Source organism: Thermobia domestica, chromosome 1 (genome assembly GCF_964235325.1).
Source record: "Thermobia domestica chromosome 1, izTheDome1.hap1.1, whole genome shotgun sequence".
NCBI classification, from domain to species: domain Eukaryota; kingdom Metazoa; phylum Arthropoda; class Insecta; order Zygentoma; family Lepismatidae; genus Thermobia; species Thermobia domestica.
The window spans coordinates 9,917,696-9,931,768 of NC_137454.1; the positions used below are offsets into that span (position 1 = coordinate 9,917,696).

The 14,073-nt window shown below is 33.3% G+C and overlaps 1 protein-coding gene across 1 annotated transcript in view; it reads left to right on the forward strand.

The window, feature by feature from the left end:
- The first annotated feature begins 7,999 nt into the window (after positions 1 to 7,999).
- The window catches only part of LOC145668603 (uncharacterized), a 28,291-nt gene continuing 22,217 nt past the window's right edge, over positions 8,000 to 14,073 (forward strand). Inside the window, exons 1-2 of the mRNA XM_081736634.1 lie at positions 8,000 to 8,163; positions 11,317 to 11,470. Coding sequence (XP_081592760.1) covers positions 8,000 to 8,163; positions 11,317 to 11,470 — 318 coding nt within the window. The remainder of the gene's footprint in view (positions 8,164 to 11,316; positions 11,471 to 14,073) is intronic.

Sequence of the window (14,073 nt, forward strand, 5' to 3'; positions counted from 1 at the left end):
TTTGTCCATTAGAGTATTATAAACCCATTCAGGTGTTCGCCATTTTGAATTAAATATCACGCAACGGAGAAAACAAGCAAAACATAATTACTATTCAATGGGAAGTCATTTAAATAAAGGATTTTCAATTGTGAAAAACATGTGTAATTCAAAAAATTATAAATCAATTTAAGTGCTCGTATTTTTGAATTCAAGGTGATGGATGTTGTGACTTTGAATGAAAATCAGAATAATTATTTATGATTTTTTAATATTGCTTTACTTTTAATTCAAAAAAATTTATTAACAGTACATATAATCAACAATTGTGTTCAAATATAAGGAATTATTTGGCTTCATGTTATTTAATCCTTGAATTTGGATAAAGTTTGGGTTATTAATGGTTTTATTTGGCTTTCACTACATTATAGTAAATTTCAGTGCCAATTACTTCCTTTGTCTTATCAAATTGGTTGCTATCACAATCACTTGTATCATCACCACTGAAGTTACGTTCCTCTTCAGATTCAAGTTTCTGCACAAACATTTCGTTGGAAGGTAGCTTAGGTCCATCATACCAGAGAGGTCCCCATAATCCACTCCTTAGTTTCTATCCATTTCCCTCATTATTTAATTCCAGTATTATTGGTTCCAATGATCTTTTCCAGATATATATACAATTAAGTTCACTCTCTTCAGATGCTCTTTGACACCCATTGGGTTATGAGGAAGAGTCTGCGTTGTTCTGTCTCGCTTTTGGCTTTCGTAGAGACGGATTCGAGTTTTGACCTAGTCTTCATCCTCTTTCACTCCGTAACAAACTTCCTGGATGAATGGTTTTTCAGTTGCCTGTACTTTGGGTGCAAGATGAGACTCTTCTCCAAATTCATCTAAACCTTACCCAATTCTGTTTTGTGAAGTAACTTTTTGGTTACTGCAATATTCGAAACTTTAAATAGAAATTATGTCACATCAGAGCCAGTAATAACATGCACACTGACAAACAACCAAGTCTAGATTTAAGGAGAATACAAGGATAATATGCTTTCTGTTGGCAACACCATGAAAAGAAGGTGACATCAATCGTATTACTGGATGAAACACCCTTATTTTCTGTGGCGACGTACGTCTGTAAGTGAGAGCTGTGCTTACTGTTTCACGGGAGTAATTGGTGCTCTCACTTACTGAAGTACGTCGCCACAGGAAATAAGGGTGTTTCACCCAGTATTACAATTGTCACCACAATCTTGTAATGATGTTTCAAAAAGAAAGCATATTATCCTCGTTTCCTTCTTAAATCTGGACTTGTTTTTTTTAGTGCATAAACAGTATGCATTCAGACAAATGCGATCCTATGAAGAAGCAGATCACGACATTAGCATACATACCTATTATGATCAAATTTGTAAAACCAGAGATAAACATTGTCCTTTCCTTTGAGTCTGTGACACACTCACTAATGACTAAATATGTGGACACCTATGATTAACACATCAATATCTTTAGAGAAAATCACAACAGGTGTCACTTTAGAAACTGTTGAGTCATGCAAAGTAAGTCGAGTATCTGCCTCCTCATGATTGCATTTATCATTTCCTTTAGTAAGTTCATAAGGACATAAAGTCTAAGAGTCCTCACCATCTGTGACAACTCCGAGAAATGGCAGTTTTTCTCGAATTGAATTCTTCTTCCAAAATTTTACCAAGAATTTTGTAAGCTCAGCTTTGTTCTCGCTACTTCGAAGAAAATCTCTCCAGTTTCTTCCTTGAGACATGGGAGTTTGGGACGACCCTATGTGAACTCGTCTTCCAGCTTCTGCTCTTCTTCTTCTTCTTCTTCTACTTCTTATTGCGCAATTATGTATGCTTTCCTTGTGGTATACTTCAAAAACAATACGGACAGAGATAGCTGAGAATGAGTCTGGTGGAAAACATGATGTAAATACTGCCAGACCTTATTCACCCCAAGTGTTTTTCGACTGGACAATATTAAATGGTTACCACCATCAATCAGCCATGCGGCATTCTCTGGAGCACGACGTTCCGCAGCTTTGCCTTCTTATATCAAAAAATTCATATATGTGCAGTTGGCATGCTGCGTCTGGATCAGCAGTTGATAGTGGTAAGCTGGTGACGCAAAAATGCTTCCTCTTTGTCTGGATACTGAGAATAAAGTAATCGAAAAGCATCTTTGTCTTCCTTGATTACTTCTGCAGCTTTTATTGTCTTCTCTTCAAATCCAGTCATAGGATTACTGCGCTTGATGGGTGCAAAAAAATCTACTTTATTCCACTTCAATCTCTCACTTATGAAGGTTTACAGGTGTATTTTTCCTTCGCTTTGAGATCGCAAAAATCTTGTACTAATTTTGTTGTCACTTCAAATCCTGTGCATATATTCCTAGCTGGAACTTTAAAAACATTCTTATAGTTTCTTAGCTCGCGGAGTAGACAGGACACACGTTTTCCATTTAGCTTAGCAGCAGCTAAGGACTCTTCTAAATGGACAGTTTTGGTGCGTCGTAATTCTTTATTTCAGAGGTTTTCTTAATTTTGCTAATGAGTGATTATTTATGACAAAATTATCGGCAGCTTCAACAGATGCACTATAGCTGTCTGTATGAGGTCCACCCCTTATTTTACTGAAAATGGGTCTCCTACAAGACTGACAGAAAAGCAAGATGGAACTATATTTTATTATGCGTTATGGTTTTCTTGTTTTAGGATCTAAATGTTGACATAAGAAATTGTCAGATATCTTGAAAGAAGATGTAATTGATCTTGTAGCTGAGGTTCAATATTCTGCACGGGAGCTACTCGTATAATAGCCAGGAACTTACACACAACATGTAGTCTGTAACCCATTGACTACATGTACTTCTTTTATCCTTTTCAGTAATAGCAGAGGAGAGTTTTTCAAATTCCGAGTCAAAAAGAGTGTTTTAAAGGTTTTCTGGAGATGGGTCAATTTTGAGTTCTTATTTTTGGTACAGCCTACTATTTTGAGATGGCATGTTTCCGTACAATTTGAAAGGAACAAGTACTTCAGAACTTTGTTAATGAAGCCGTGCACATTAAGCATAAGACGATCTTCCAGGGCTCGGTTTACAGATTCTTCAGCCACAACTCCTGACTGGGTCCACCAAACGCTTGTCAAGTTCTCTTTGATTTTCATAGTATGTAACCATCCAAGCATATTGGTTACTTCTAGATATTTTTCCAATCCCTCTATCTTCATAATTTTGCGAATTTTAGAGGATACTGCGTGGTCGCTTTATATAAAAACAATGAATGTTGAGATGTTTTGCCAAACGTTTAATATAATCATTATACCATTTAGAAACTGAATAGTCAGGTATATCCTTAATAACAGGAAGATATTCCAAAGCTGTTTTGGTAACATGTTTGCTAGTTACCTTTTTGTTAATGCAGTCCGAGTTGGAGACGCCTTTTCATCGTCTTGAATAGTACTAGATGCACCCCAGGCTATATCTCTTTTCAAATTAAGTTCTAAAAGGTCATCTTCGTCCTTATCTCTATATTTCTTGAAATGATTAGTTGGTGGACCTTTTCTGCTTCTCTTAGGGTAAACATATTCGGGAAAGATTTCTTCATCTTTTGCATCAATAAATAAGGCTTCTTCATCTTCATGTGATTCTACAAGTTGTTCAACCTCATTTGTAATCGGAATATGTTTCTGAATGCTTTGAAAAACAATAGAATTTGTATAATGCGTGATTTCAGTAATAGTTCTCTCAATGTCATCTGAGTTGTCAATACTTATATGTAATGGAATACCAGTTTTTCGATTCAATGTTGTATTTTGGTCTTGTTGAATCCTGCCCACTGGCTAAGAGTATATGCTTCTTTAGTGTAACTTATACCATGACCACAGTGGTGAAGTAATTTGGAGTTTTGTTTGCTTTAGCTTCGGAGTTGGTTGACATGAAACTAGTAATTGCCAATCAGAAGAAATGGATCAGATTTTTGTTGTAAGGGATTCAATAAAACCTTTAGCATACCCAGTTTCATCCCCCAAAAGATGCAAACGTATTTCTTCCGAGAATTGCGTCAAGAATTTTTACAACAAACCATGTTTTGTGCGTCAAAAATTCGTTTGAAAAGAAACAATATGGAACTTGGATAGATTGTGGTCATTTTCGTGTTGAGCTGGAGACGGTTTGCAATACTTTGATTGAGATGATGGAATATAATCTTCAATAGTAGGAAAGTACAATGAAAGATGTTGCTGAGAGACTGAGAAGTGAACTGAATTCCGCCACAGGAAATGATGTTCCAGCTGCAGACTTTATGGAGCACCATCATTCTTTTGGATTAATATCCGTAGTATTAACCCCCAAAAAATAACATACATGAATTACCCCGGAATAATATAAAGGTATTTAAATCCAAAACCATATAAATGAATTAAGTTGGATAATAAGGTGTGTACATAATAACTTCATAAAGCTATTAATTTTTGTTACTACACTCAGTTAATAAGATTCTCTCATTTTAAATTCAAAATGGCAGACACGAGAATGGATTTAAAGTACTTTAATAGACAAATATTTTTTTATCTGTGAAATCTCCTTTAATTTGATAATTATATTGTCGATCTTAATTATGCTTTCTGAATGTTGTTGGTTTTTACAAATCCGCCATCTTTGATTCAAAATGGCAACCACATAGAAGGGTTTGGAGAACTCTAATGCACATACTTATGTTCTCCTATAAAAATCCTTTGATTTGATACCTATATCGACTATATTAGGCATTTAGAAAATTTTCATTTTTTTTTAATGTCCGCCATATCGAATTCAGGATGGCAGGCACTCCCCCCTATTTTTTGAGTGGTAGCATTGATTTTCGGATTATGTTGATTACAATGCAAGATAAAAGCAAAACAGTACAAATTAGATCGTAATAGCAAAAAACGTTCACTTCTGGGCCTGTCTATAAGCTAAAATCAATGAGCTTGAAGATAATAGTAAAATCAAAACATTCGGGACATGTATAAGGACATCAACAAATTGAAAGGCTATCAACCTCACTTATATATTTAAAAACGCCGACGGAAGAATATTGATTGATACAAATAGTATCTTGAATAGATGGAAAAAATATTTGCCAATTTGTTTAACGTGCAGCCAGAGAATAATGTTTATAGATAAAGGGAAATCCATACAGTAGAATAGCTGGAGAGGGAATATTGTGGAAGAAGATACACAAACTCATTGTCCTTATCTTGAACAAGAAGAAATTGCCACAAGAGTGGAAAAAATAAATCATGTCCAGATTTACAAGAACGACGACAAAATTTATTGTAATAATTATCTTTATTTCTCTTCTTTTAGCATCCTATAAAGTGTATTAGCAACATTGACTCCATATGCAGATGAACTTCTTGAGGATTATCAGTGCAGATTTAGGCGAAATCGATCAACTATCAACCAGATATTAACCATTCGACAAATACTCGAATAAAATGTGAATACAATACTTCGGTAAATTAATTGTTAGCCGATTTTAGAAAGGCCCACGACTCGGTTAGGACGAAAACATTGTATGACATTCTTACATAACTTTGGAATGCAGAAAAAGCTGGTTAAATTAATTAAGATGTGTTTAAATGAACCATAGATTAAAGTCATAGTAGTGAAATACTTGTGTACGAGTTTTCAGTTCCAGAATTGCCTGAAACAAGATGATGCGATGTCGACATTATTTCTCAATTTTGTCCTGGCGTATTCTACAAGAAAAAACAAAGATACCAACCAGAGTTTAGGGCTGAATTGTATTACCAGGTTATAGCGTATGTTAATGATAGGAAATGATAAGAGAACATTAGAAAGAAATGGAGGGTCTTGTTAAAGATTTAGAGGAACTTGGGTTTATAAGTATAAGCAAAGTAAACTAAATAAATGGACTTTGCAGGGATAGTAATGCTGCAAATTATATATGCGTCTTTGACGAAGTGGATACTTTCAAATATCAAGGATCAATATTAAAAACCATATTTGTGAAGAAATTAAATGCCGACTAAAAACAGGGAATTCTTGTTATTATAAAGTTGAAATTCTTTCGTCGTTGCGAAAACTGTCGAATAATGTGTAGCTTAACATATATAAAACGATAATAATGCTTGTTGTTGGTTGCGAAATATCTTCCCTTAGTCTGAGAGGAGAACATAGACTAAAAGTATTTGAGAATGAAATCCTGAAACAAATATTTAGACTCAAGAAGAACGGGAATGGGGAATGGATGGGGGTATTTCATAACGAGAATTTGGATTATTTATACCGTTTACCAAACATTGTTAGGGTCTAGGAGACGCAGTGGTTAGGTCATTTAGCTAGAATGGAAGAAAGTAGAAACTATTTCAAAGTTTAAACAGGAAATTCAATCGGGGAATGATATTAGGAAGACTTTGGTGGAGTGGGAGGACAATATTAAGATGTAAATCGTAGAAATAAGAGCTCAAAGTACTAATTAGATCAAGATGCTAAGGACAGAAGTCAATTAAGAGCTATAGTTAACTCATAATTGCACCAGGTTCTATAGGCCTTAGAGGTTTTTTTTTTAAGAATCAACGCTTTCTTATTTTACTCTTATGAATTTCTAGTGTATTCGACACTGACACAAACACAGAAATATCAGGAACAGTTGCGTGTACGGTGGTAAATTGGTAAGCCACTATTCAGTTGTCGAGAGGTCTGAGGCATTAATCTGTTAATCTTGAGATGAAATCCGTTGGAAATTATATTTCCTTCAAATAGCGTGAGCAATGTTCCTGTGCCCATATTCCCGTCGAGTTTACCTAGGTAGTAGTCACAAAAAATATACAAAACAGAAAATATGAATCAGGAAATTTTGTTTGAAGGAAAACGTGTAGGATGCTCGTATGATGCAAGGGGTCTCAGGCTACATATAAATGTGTGGTGGGCCACATCGTATACGTGAATTTTCTCAGGACTCTCCCATCTCTTCTCAAATTATAAATTTTACAATATTTTTATACTCATGCTTTCCACTAGTGATCCGTCTACGTTAGCCTAAAAAGCATAATAGTGTGTTGCAAACTATAAATTTTATTTCATTTCTTATTTTCAGTTATTGGTTTCCTATTTTTTGTTGTAAAACGTTAATAAGAACATACCTCAACAATTATCTTTTTGCTTTTTTTTAAAATTAGTTCGTCATATGAGCTGCAGTATGTCAGATACTTTAGAGAGCTAAGTTACTAACAATGGATTGGTTTATTCTTTAGCTAATGTACACGATAATAATGTGTTATTTCTATTATCAATACTGTCATTCTTACTTTTGCATGGACTTATGTCTCGAGATGTCCTCGTTCAATGACTTTTGATAAATTTCCTATAATGTAATGTTGTCTTCCGTTGTTCCCTCACGCATTCACTACTTGAACATGAGTCATAAATAAAAAAATATGGAAACCTATTGAAAGAGTTATGCCTGAGTTTGATCCAGGTAAGCACACAGAAAATAAGAACGAAAAATAATCATTAAATAACAATTGGGCAAGATGATCAAAACGGGAGTTCTATGTATTTTATTTAGAAATCAATTATGGAATGATGGTGGGTGGAACATGGGAGACTCGAAATGAGTGCTAGAACTAGTATATCGAAATAATATTTTGCTTTGAAGATGGAAATAGGAAAGGGAATATTTGGATTTGCAGTATATTGGAAATGTATATCAATAACGTACGGCACATAATTTAAGTATAAAGTGTATTGTGAGTGGCAACTAGAACCATTTAAGTGCTCGTTTAAATTTTCTTAAAATATATACAATTTCTCATTCATTAAAATGAGAAGTTCATAATAAAACAATGTTATGTATAGCGGATAATTTATGTATGTTATCATTAGACATGTAAATTAGGAGTGAGGTGTGTAAAAATAATGAAGTTAATTACGCTAGATTTAGTTCATAAGTAGATATTACTAATGTTTCAGGATATTATGGATTGTCCTTTTCTTGATTGGAATAATGATAACAGGCTATCTAATTAGTGAATCTTGGACGAAATTCCAGGAAAATCCTGTTGTTGTTACAATAGAACGAACCTACAATGAATGGAGAATACCTATGCCAGCATTGACACTTTGTCCTCCGAATGTTCCCATTCGTGGCTACAAGAAAATTATCAAAGAGTAAGGGTTTTAATATTAATGGTCTTGATGTGTCAAGAACAAATAACGTTTACATGGGCTGGATAAAAACAGTGGCAACACTGCTGTAGTGACACGTGTCAGTTAGATAATTGGAGGTATTCGGAAAGTATCAAAGGAAGATTATACGAGCAAGTTTTGCTAGTGGCAACGGTTATGTTTTCTTTCAGGAAAAAATTATGGTGTAGTGAACTCCTGAATTCAAGAACCCTAATGCAATGCTTCCGAAAGTGCATGAATCGTAAATAAATGACTCTAGTGCAGAGGAGCATGTAAACCATGGAATAACGAAATGTCATACCGGGTAGTGAAGTCATGTGACTCAAAGACCTCAAGAAAGGCTGGTATGCTGTTTAGCTGCACAAAACCTGTACTCACTCACATAAACCATGCATGGAATTCATGGAGTAGAATCATCCTAAACTTTCTCACCCAAAGATGATGTGTACTGCTAAAAATGCTAGTGGGAATGTGAGGGTGATTGTGGGACACGACATTCGTGCGGTTATCTTGCACAATTCCGTACCTGAGAGGCAGACTGTAATTAAGTCTATTACGTTAATTTCTTCCTATCACAGCTTTATTCCTTACTCAGACGAAGTGATGCCACTTCCTTACTACGGTCTGTCATATGTCGCATGACAGCTACAATAAAAACTACCTAAACAATAATATTTGAAGGAAACTAATGAAGACAACCAATAGCCATTTCTTCAACCACACGTTTTAGTGGCTCGTCTAAACTTACATTAAAGGTTTCTAACTAGCAAACAGTTTTTTGTACTATTTCAAGTAAGGTAACTGCATAAATAAGTGGTTAGTTAAAGCATTGAACTTCTATCATAATAGTCTGGGTTCAAATCCCCGCAGATCCGAATTTTTAATATGTTCCAATTTCAATTACAATCCATTGTTGGTGAGATAACTGAGATATTCCCGTGTGAAGAACGAAAGAGTTAGGAGAGTGACGGGAAATTAGATTAGGTCCATGAATGGAGACAAAAGATTTACAAACCTATTTCCTTCAATTATACCGGAATTGATGCTTTATGTTGGTTTCAACCTTTTTTAACTCTTGTATTCTTTTCTCTTTCTTCTTACATTGAAGTGTATGGCTAGTTTCAGTGCTCCACGGGTATACCAACTGTCGCTCCACGGGTATTGAGATGTTAGGGGTAAGATTGGTGCGAAAACAGTGGACTTGTTAATGGGAGAGATACTTGTGAAAAGCGATTTTCACAAGTTACAGTAAATCATTAACATGGTCGACAATCATATTGAAATATCATAACTGATTTTAATTCTGCCGATGATGTTAGGTACAAATTATAGCTGTGTTGCTTATATTTTTCATCCAGTCCTTGTATAAATGTAGGAATATTTCCTATAGAGATTGTGGTACACATTATTGGGAAATTCAAGCTTTTGTGTATAATTCTAAAATGTAGATACAATTAATGACTTTGATTATATCTTTAGATTTCTTTTTGGGTACATTTACTTGCTTTGTTATATTCCTTATGATGAACATGACAAATGAATAAAACAATCACAGACAATGGAAATATTTGGTCGATGAAAGCTCATGAAGTTCTAGGAGGTATGATATTGTCCGAAGAAATTCCTCATAAACTATGATTTACTCAAATTTCTTTATGACAGGGACAGCAAAGACTATTCTAAATCTAGCATTTATAATTTAATACCATCTTATTCTCTCACGTTTTAACTTCACTTTTAAAGACCATTCACGTATACATGAAATTACAAAATGCAAAATATTTCCTCTTTCTCTCTGAAAAGTAATTAATAATAAGCTAATGAAATTTACTGGAAACTGAATGGCAACAGAAGTAGAGTTTATTTTTATACGTTGGAGCCCAAATTTCCTTTTCTAGAAACATTTTTCAGTCTAGCTAGAGTCAAAATAAGATAGATCTAAGACGTTGCAGACGTAGTAGTATTTGGAATGAACAATTCAGCTACTTAATAATTCCATTCTTCTTCACAAGTTTATTTCTATGTCCAAAGAGAAGTAGTAAAATTCACACCTACAGTGACAATGAATATTATTTTAGTTATTAAAGGTTTCTACTATGCAAATTGTAAATAAAAAAGAAAGTCAAAAGAAGTGGAAATATTTTGAAAATAATTTTATCAGGATCGTATCTGCATTATTTTCGTGTAAGATACAAGTACTTAAGGCGTATTGGAGAAAATATCTTAATAGTAGAGCAGAGTTTGCAAAAACCTTATCATGCAGTATGAAGCTTTTCTTTGGTTTTATTATGAAATTAAGTGCTTTTTTCCCTTCCGATTGATGCCATCTCGGCATCTTTGGTCAATTTTTAGTGTAATGTCATTCGCCTATCTAACCTACGTATTAAACGTCAATGGGTTTGTTAGAATCTCTGTAACTTAAGAACCATACCTATGAGGAAGAAAATTTTTACCAAGCTACATTTAGTCTAACTATTCTACAATTTGGAACATTTCAGTGGTCATTGCAATTAGTAACAATACAGTGACTTCACAATCTTGAAGAAATGCAATTTAATAATTAGCTGCGAACAAATTATTCAGGGAAGTCATATATACATACTTTTAAACACATATACACACAAAGTCTGTAAATTTTGGTTTTGCAATTTCTTATTAAGTATTAATTTGCTTGAGATAGATTTCAAATTTGTCTTAGGTATTAATAATAAAAAATATCTTCTACTTTATAATAATAATAATAATAATAATAATAATAATAATAATAATAATAATAATAATAACTATTATTATTATTATTATTATTATTATTATTATTATTATTATTATTATTGTTGTTGTTGTTGTTGTTGTTACTCTGTGTTGTACAAAAGTTGTGATACTCTTTTAAATCAAATTTCATTTTGAATTACAGGTCTGGTTTGAAAGCAACAACTTTTGAAGCAGAAAACGAAAACAATTTGATTAATTATTGTTTGAAAAAAGAAACATATTCTTATGCATTATATGTTTATTGATTTTTCAAAGTCGTTTACTTAAAAGAAAAGAAATATTCTATATTTTAAAAATTCATATATTGAGTATGTTTTACTTTCAGAATGCAGTTCTAAACCTTATTTTCCTTCTTTTTTGAAGGTATTTTGGAAATGGTGGTAAAGAGAAGCAATCACTATACAAGGAGTTCTTACGTGATGTGTCTCATCTCAGTTCTTATAATTTGAAAACTATGTCAAAATACTCTAAAGAAAATGACTTAATGAATATAAGTATCTTCGAACTACAGAGTAAGGTATGTAGAAAAGAGAACCGAACCAACTACACAATTTCTAGTTTAATTTAGACAAGTCGATTTTCTAAAACTCCGTGTCAAAGCAATTAAAAAAAGGAAATGAATAAAATAAACAATCTTTCGGTCATTTCAGGAATTTAAGCCGATAGATAAAACATTAAAATGAAAAATAATATATTCCTTCCATGCTACCCGTGCAGTAATGATAAAACAAAGATTTTTGGTAATAATATGAAGCAATAAGAAATTATTTGATTACAGTGAAGTTAATGATACATAATCGACACAACATACCGTAATGGAGCACCAAAGTTCTGTATACCTCTCTCAATGAATTTTACCGCAAGGACTTGATTTTTACCAAGATGTCACAGCCCTCTAGACCTCAACTGCGCTGTTTGAACATTACTCAGCCAGGAATAATCTAAAGGTTTGCAAATGGCTCATCATGTCCTGTAGCTACTATCGTTACAAGTAACGAGTGCTGGGTTTTCTAATATTTTTCAGAAACTAAATGCTAACCGGTAGTCTTGATCTTCACAGATGAGGAATCTCCTTTGGAGACACACAAGATCTTTCGACAAATGGTTGTTGCTTACAATTAGAAAAGTGGTTGAAGTTCCTCAGGAGGAAATTCTGACCGTTATTGCTTATAAGTATATTACAGCTTAACCGTCAGAATTCTTTGAGCAAGTTCAATGGAAGGAATGAAATGCTCCATTTTGAGGCCATTTGTTGCACCACGATAACATTTAACCACATATTGTGTTGCTGACAATCGTATGTACGGGTAAATTACATGCTTAATTGGTTCTAATCTTACTTACACTACACGTATAGTATTCACACTGGTTTCTATTTCCGTCGTGTTCGACAGATTGAGATCGCAGATAATATTCTTGAAGTTTAGACGCCAGAAGTTGAAAACCTACAAAAGGAAAATTTGCCTTCTTGTTTTTAGATATGACATCAAAGACCATGAAAAAAATTCTTCAAAATAAGTGAAAGGATTTGAAAATTTCGGTTCTTAGTTTTTACATGACCTCAAGTGAAATTATTATTTATTGAATTTACTTCCTGAACTATATTAGAAAGATCTTGGCTAATTTTGTTATGGATTTTAGCTATTACAGGTACAATGAATGCATTAATTAAGAATACCACACATACGTTTTCAGTTAATTCCATAGATCGAAGTCTACCATCGTGAGTTCTCATGATCTCAGTGTCCAGCATTATATAACCACTGACGCGTGTAAATGAGTGTAATATCTTATTGCTGAGGATATTCTCTGTGTACTAAAATGAAGCTTGTTATTGTTATAAATTGTTATAAATAAAACGTTGAAGTTTTCTTATAACTTAGAAAGGAAGGAAAAGGTAATCCGAGTAGTTTATCTTGTTAAATTACATTTTTTATCTTATCAAGGACTTTGGTTTCGACAGAATCGGTGTTCTTGTTTTACACCACAGGATAATGTTAACATTGATGATTTCCATTAAATGAATGGTTTTCAAAATTCCAATACTCATAGCTGGATTGAATAACTCCACCAACAACAAAGAGATATGCTCATCATGGAAGTAATGCTCTGTGCAAATGAGACATCTCGTTATAATTATTCTGTAGATTTCAAACACAACACGACATAAGAAAAAAGCTTGACCATTCATTTATAGATATGGCACAACGTTCATTCGTGTTATTTATGTGCTCTATTGCTTCAAAAATTAATTTAACTTTTCAAGTTTTATTTTCCACCTTTGAAATTAGCCATAATTGCGTACAAACATTCTTAAATTCATAAAAGTATGGTAAACTAACAACTCAGTATTTATATCCACTAGTGTGTTAAAGATTCTTAAAGATCCGTCAGTGTAAAATAAAAATATATTACTGCTACATTTTAATTATGTTAGTTATTAAAGTAAGTTTTAGTTGAATTGCTTGTAAGTTTAAAGTCCGTTTCAGGAGTGAGGCTATATGACACAGGACCTATTGATTAACGTGGAATATGAACCACATGAGCCCCAGAAATTGAACCGGGTCTCCCAAAGACGCGTATGCTAACCTCTTAGCCACGAAGGAACTCTAAAGTAAGTTTTAGTCTGATGTGTGATGACGACTTTTGTACTCTTCTTTATTATTAAATGTCATAAAGTTCGATGTACAGTAGAATATGCACATTAGTAATTTAATCAACTAATTATCGCAGTATTCTGTGCAAAAGAGAAAAAAAACTATATAAAATTGCACTCTAATGGATTAGAGCAATTGTCCAGGTATTCTTATATCTAACCTGCTGGATTTCGATGCTTTCCAAGTCAATAATTTATATATTATGATTTAATCAAATTTTAGCTTTCCAATATGTGTTATGTCGTTAAAATCATAGGTAATTAATAGTTTCACTTGCTATCAATTGCTTTTGGTTCAAAAGTCTTAGTTCTTGTGGAACTTTCGTTGTTAACATTTCGTTTTAATTTCCAAGGAATATGGAAATAATAAACTTCTGTCAACCTTAGAGAAAATTAGTGTGAATTGCAATAAAAGTTAATATTCAAATGCGTCCTTACAGTAATATGTAGTACTAATATTATAG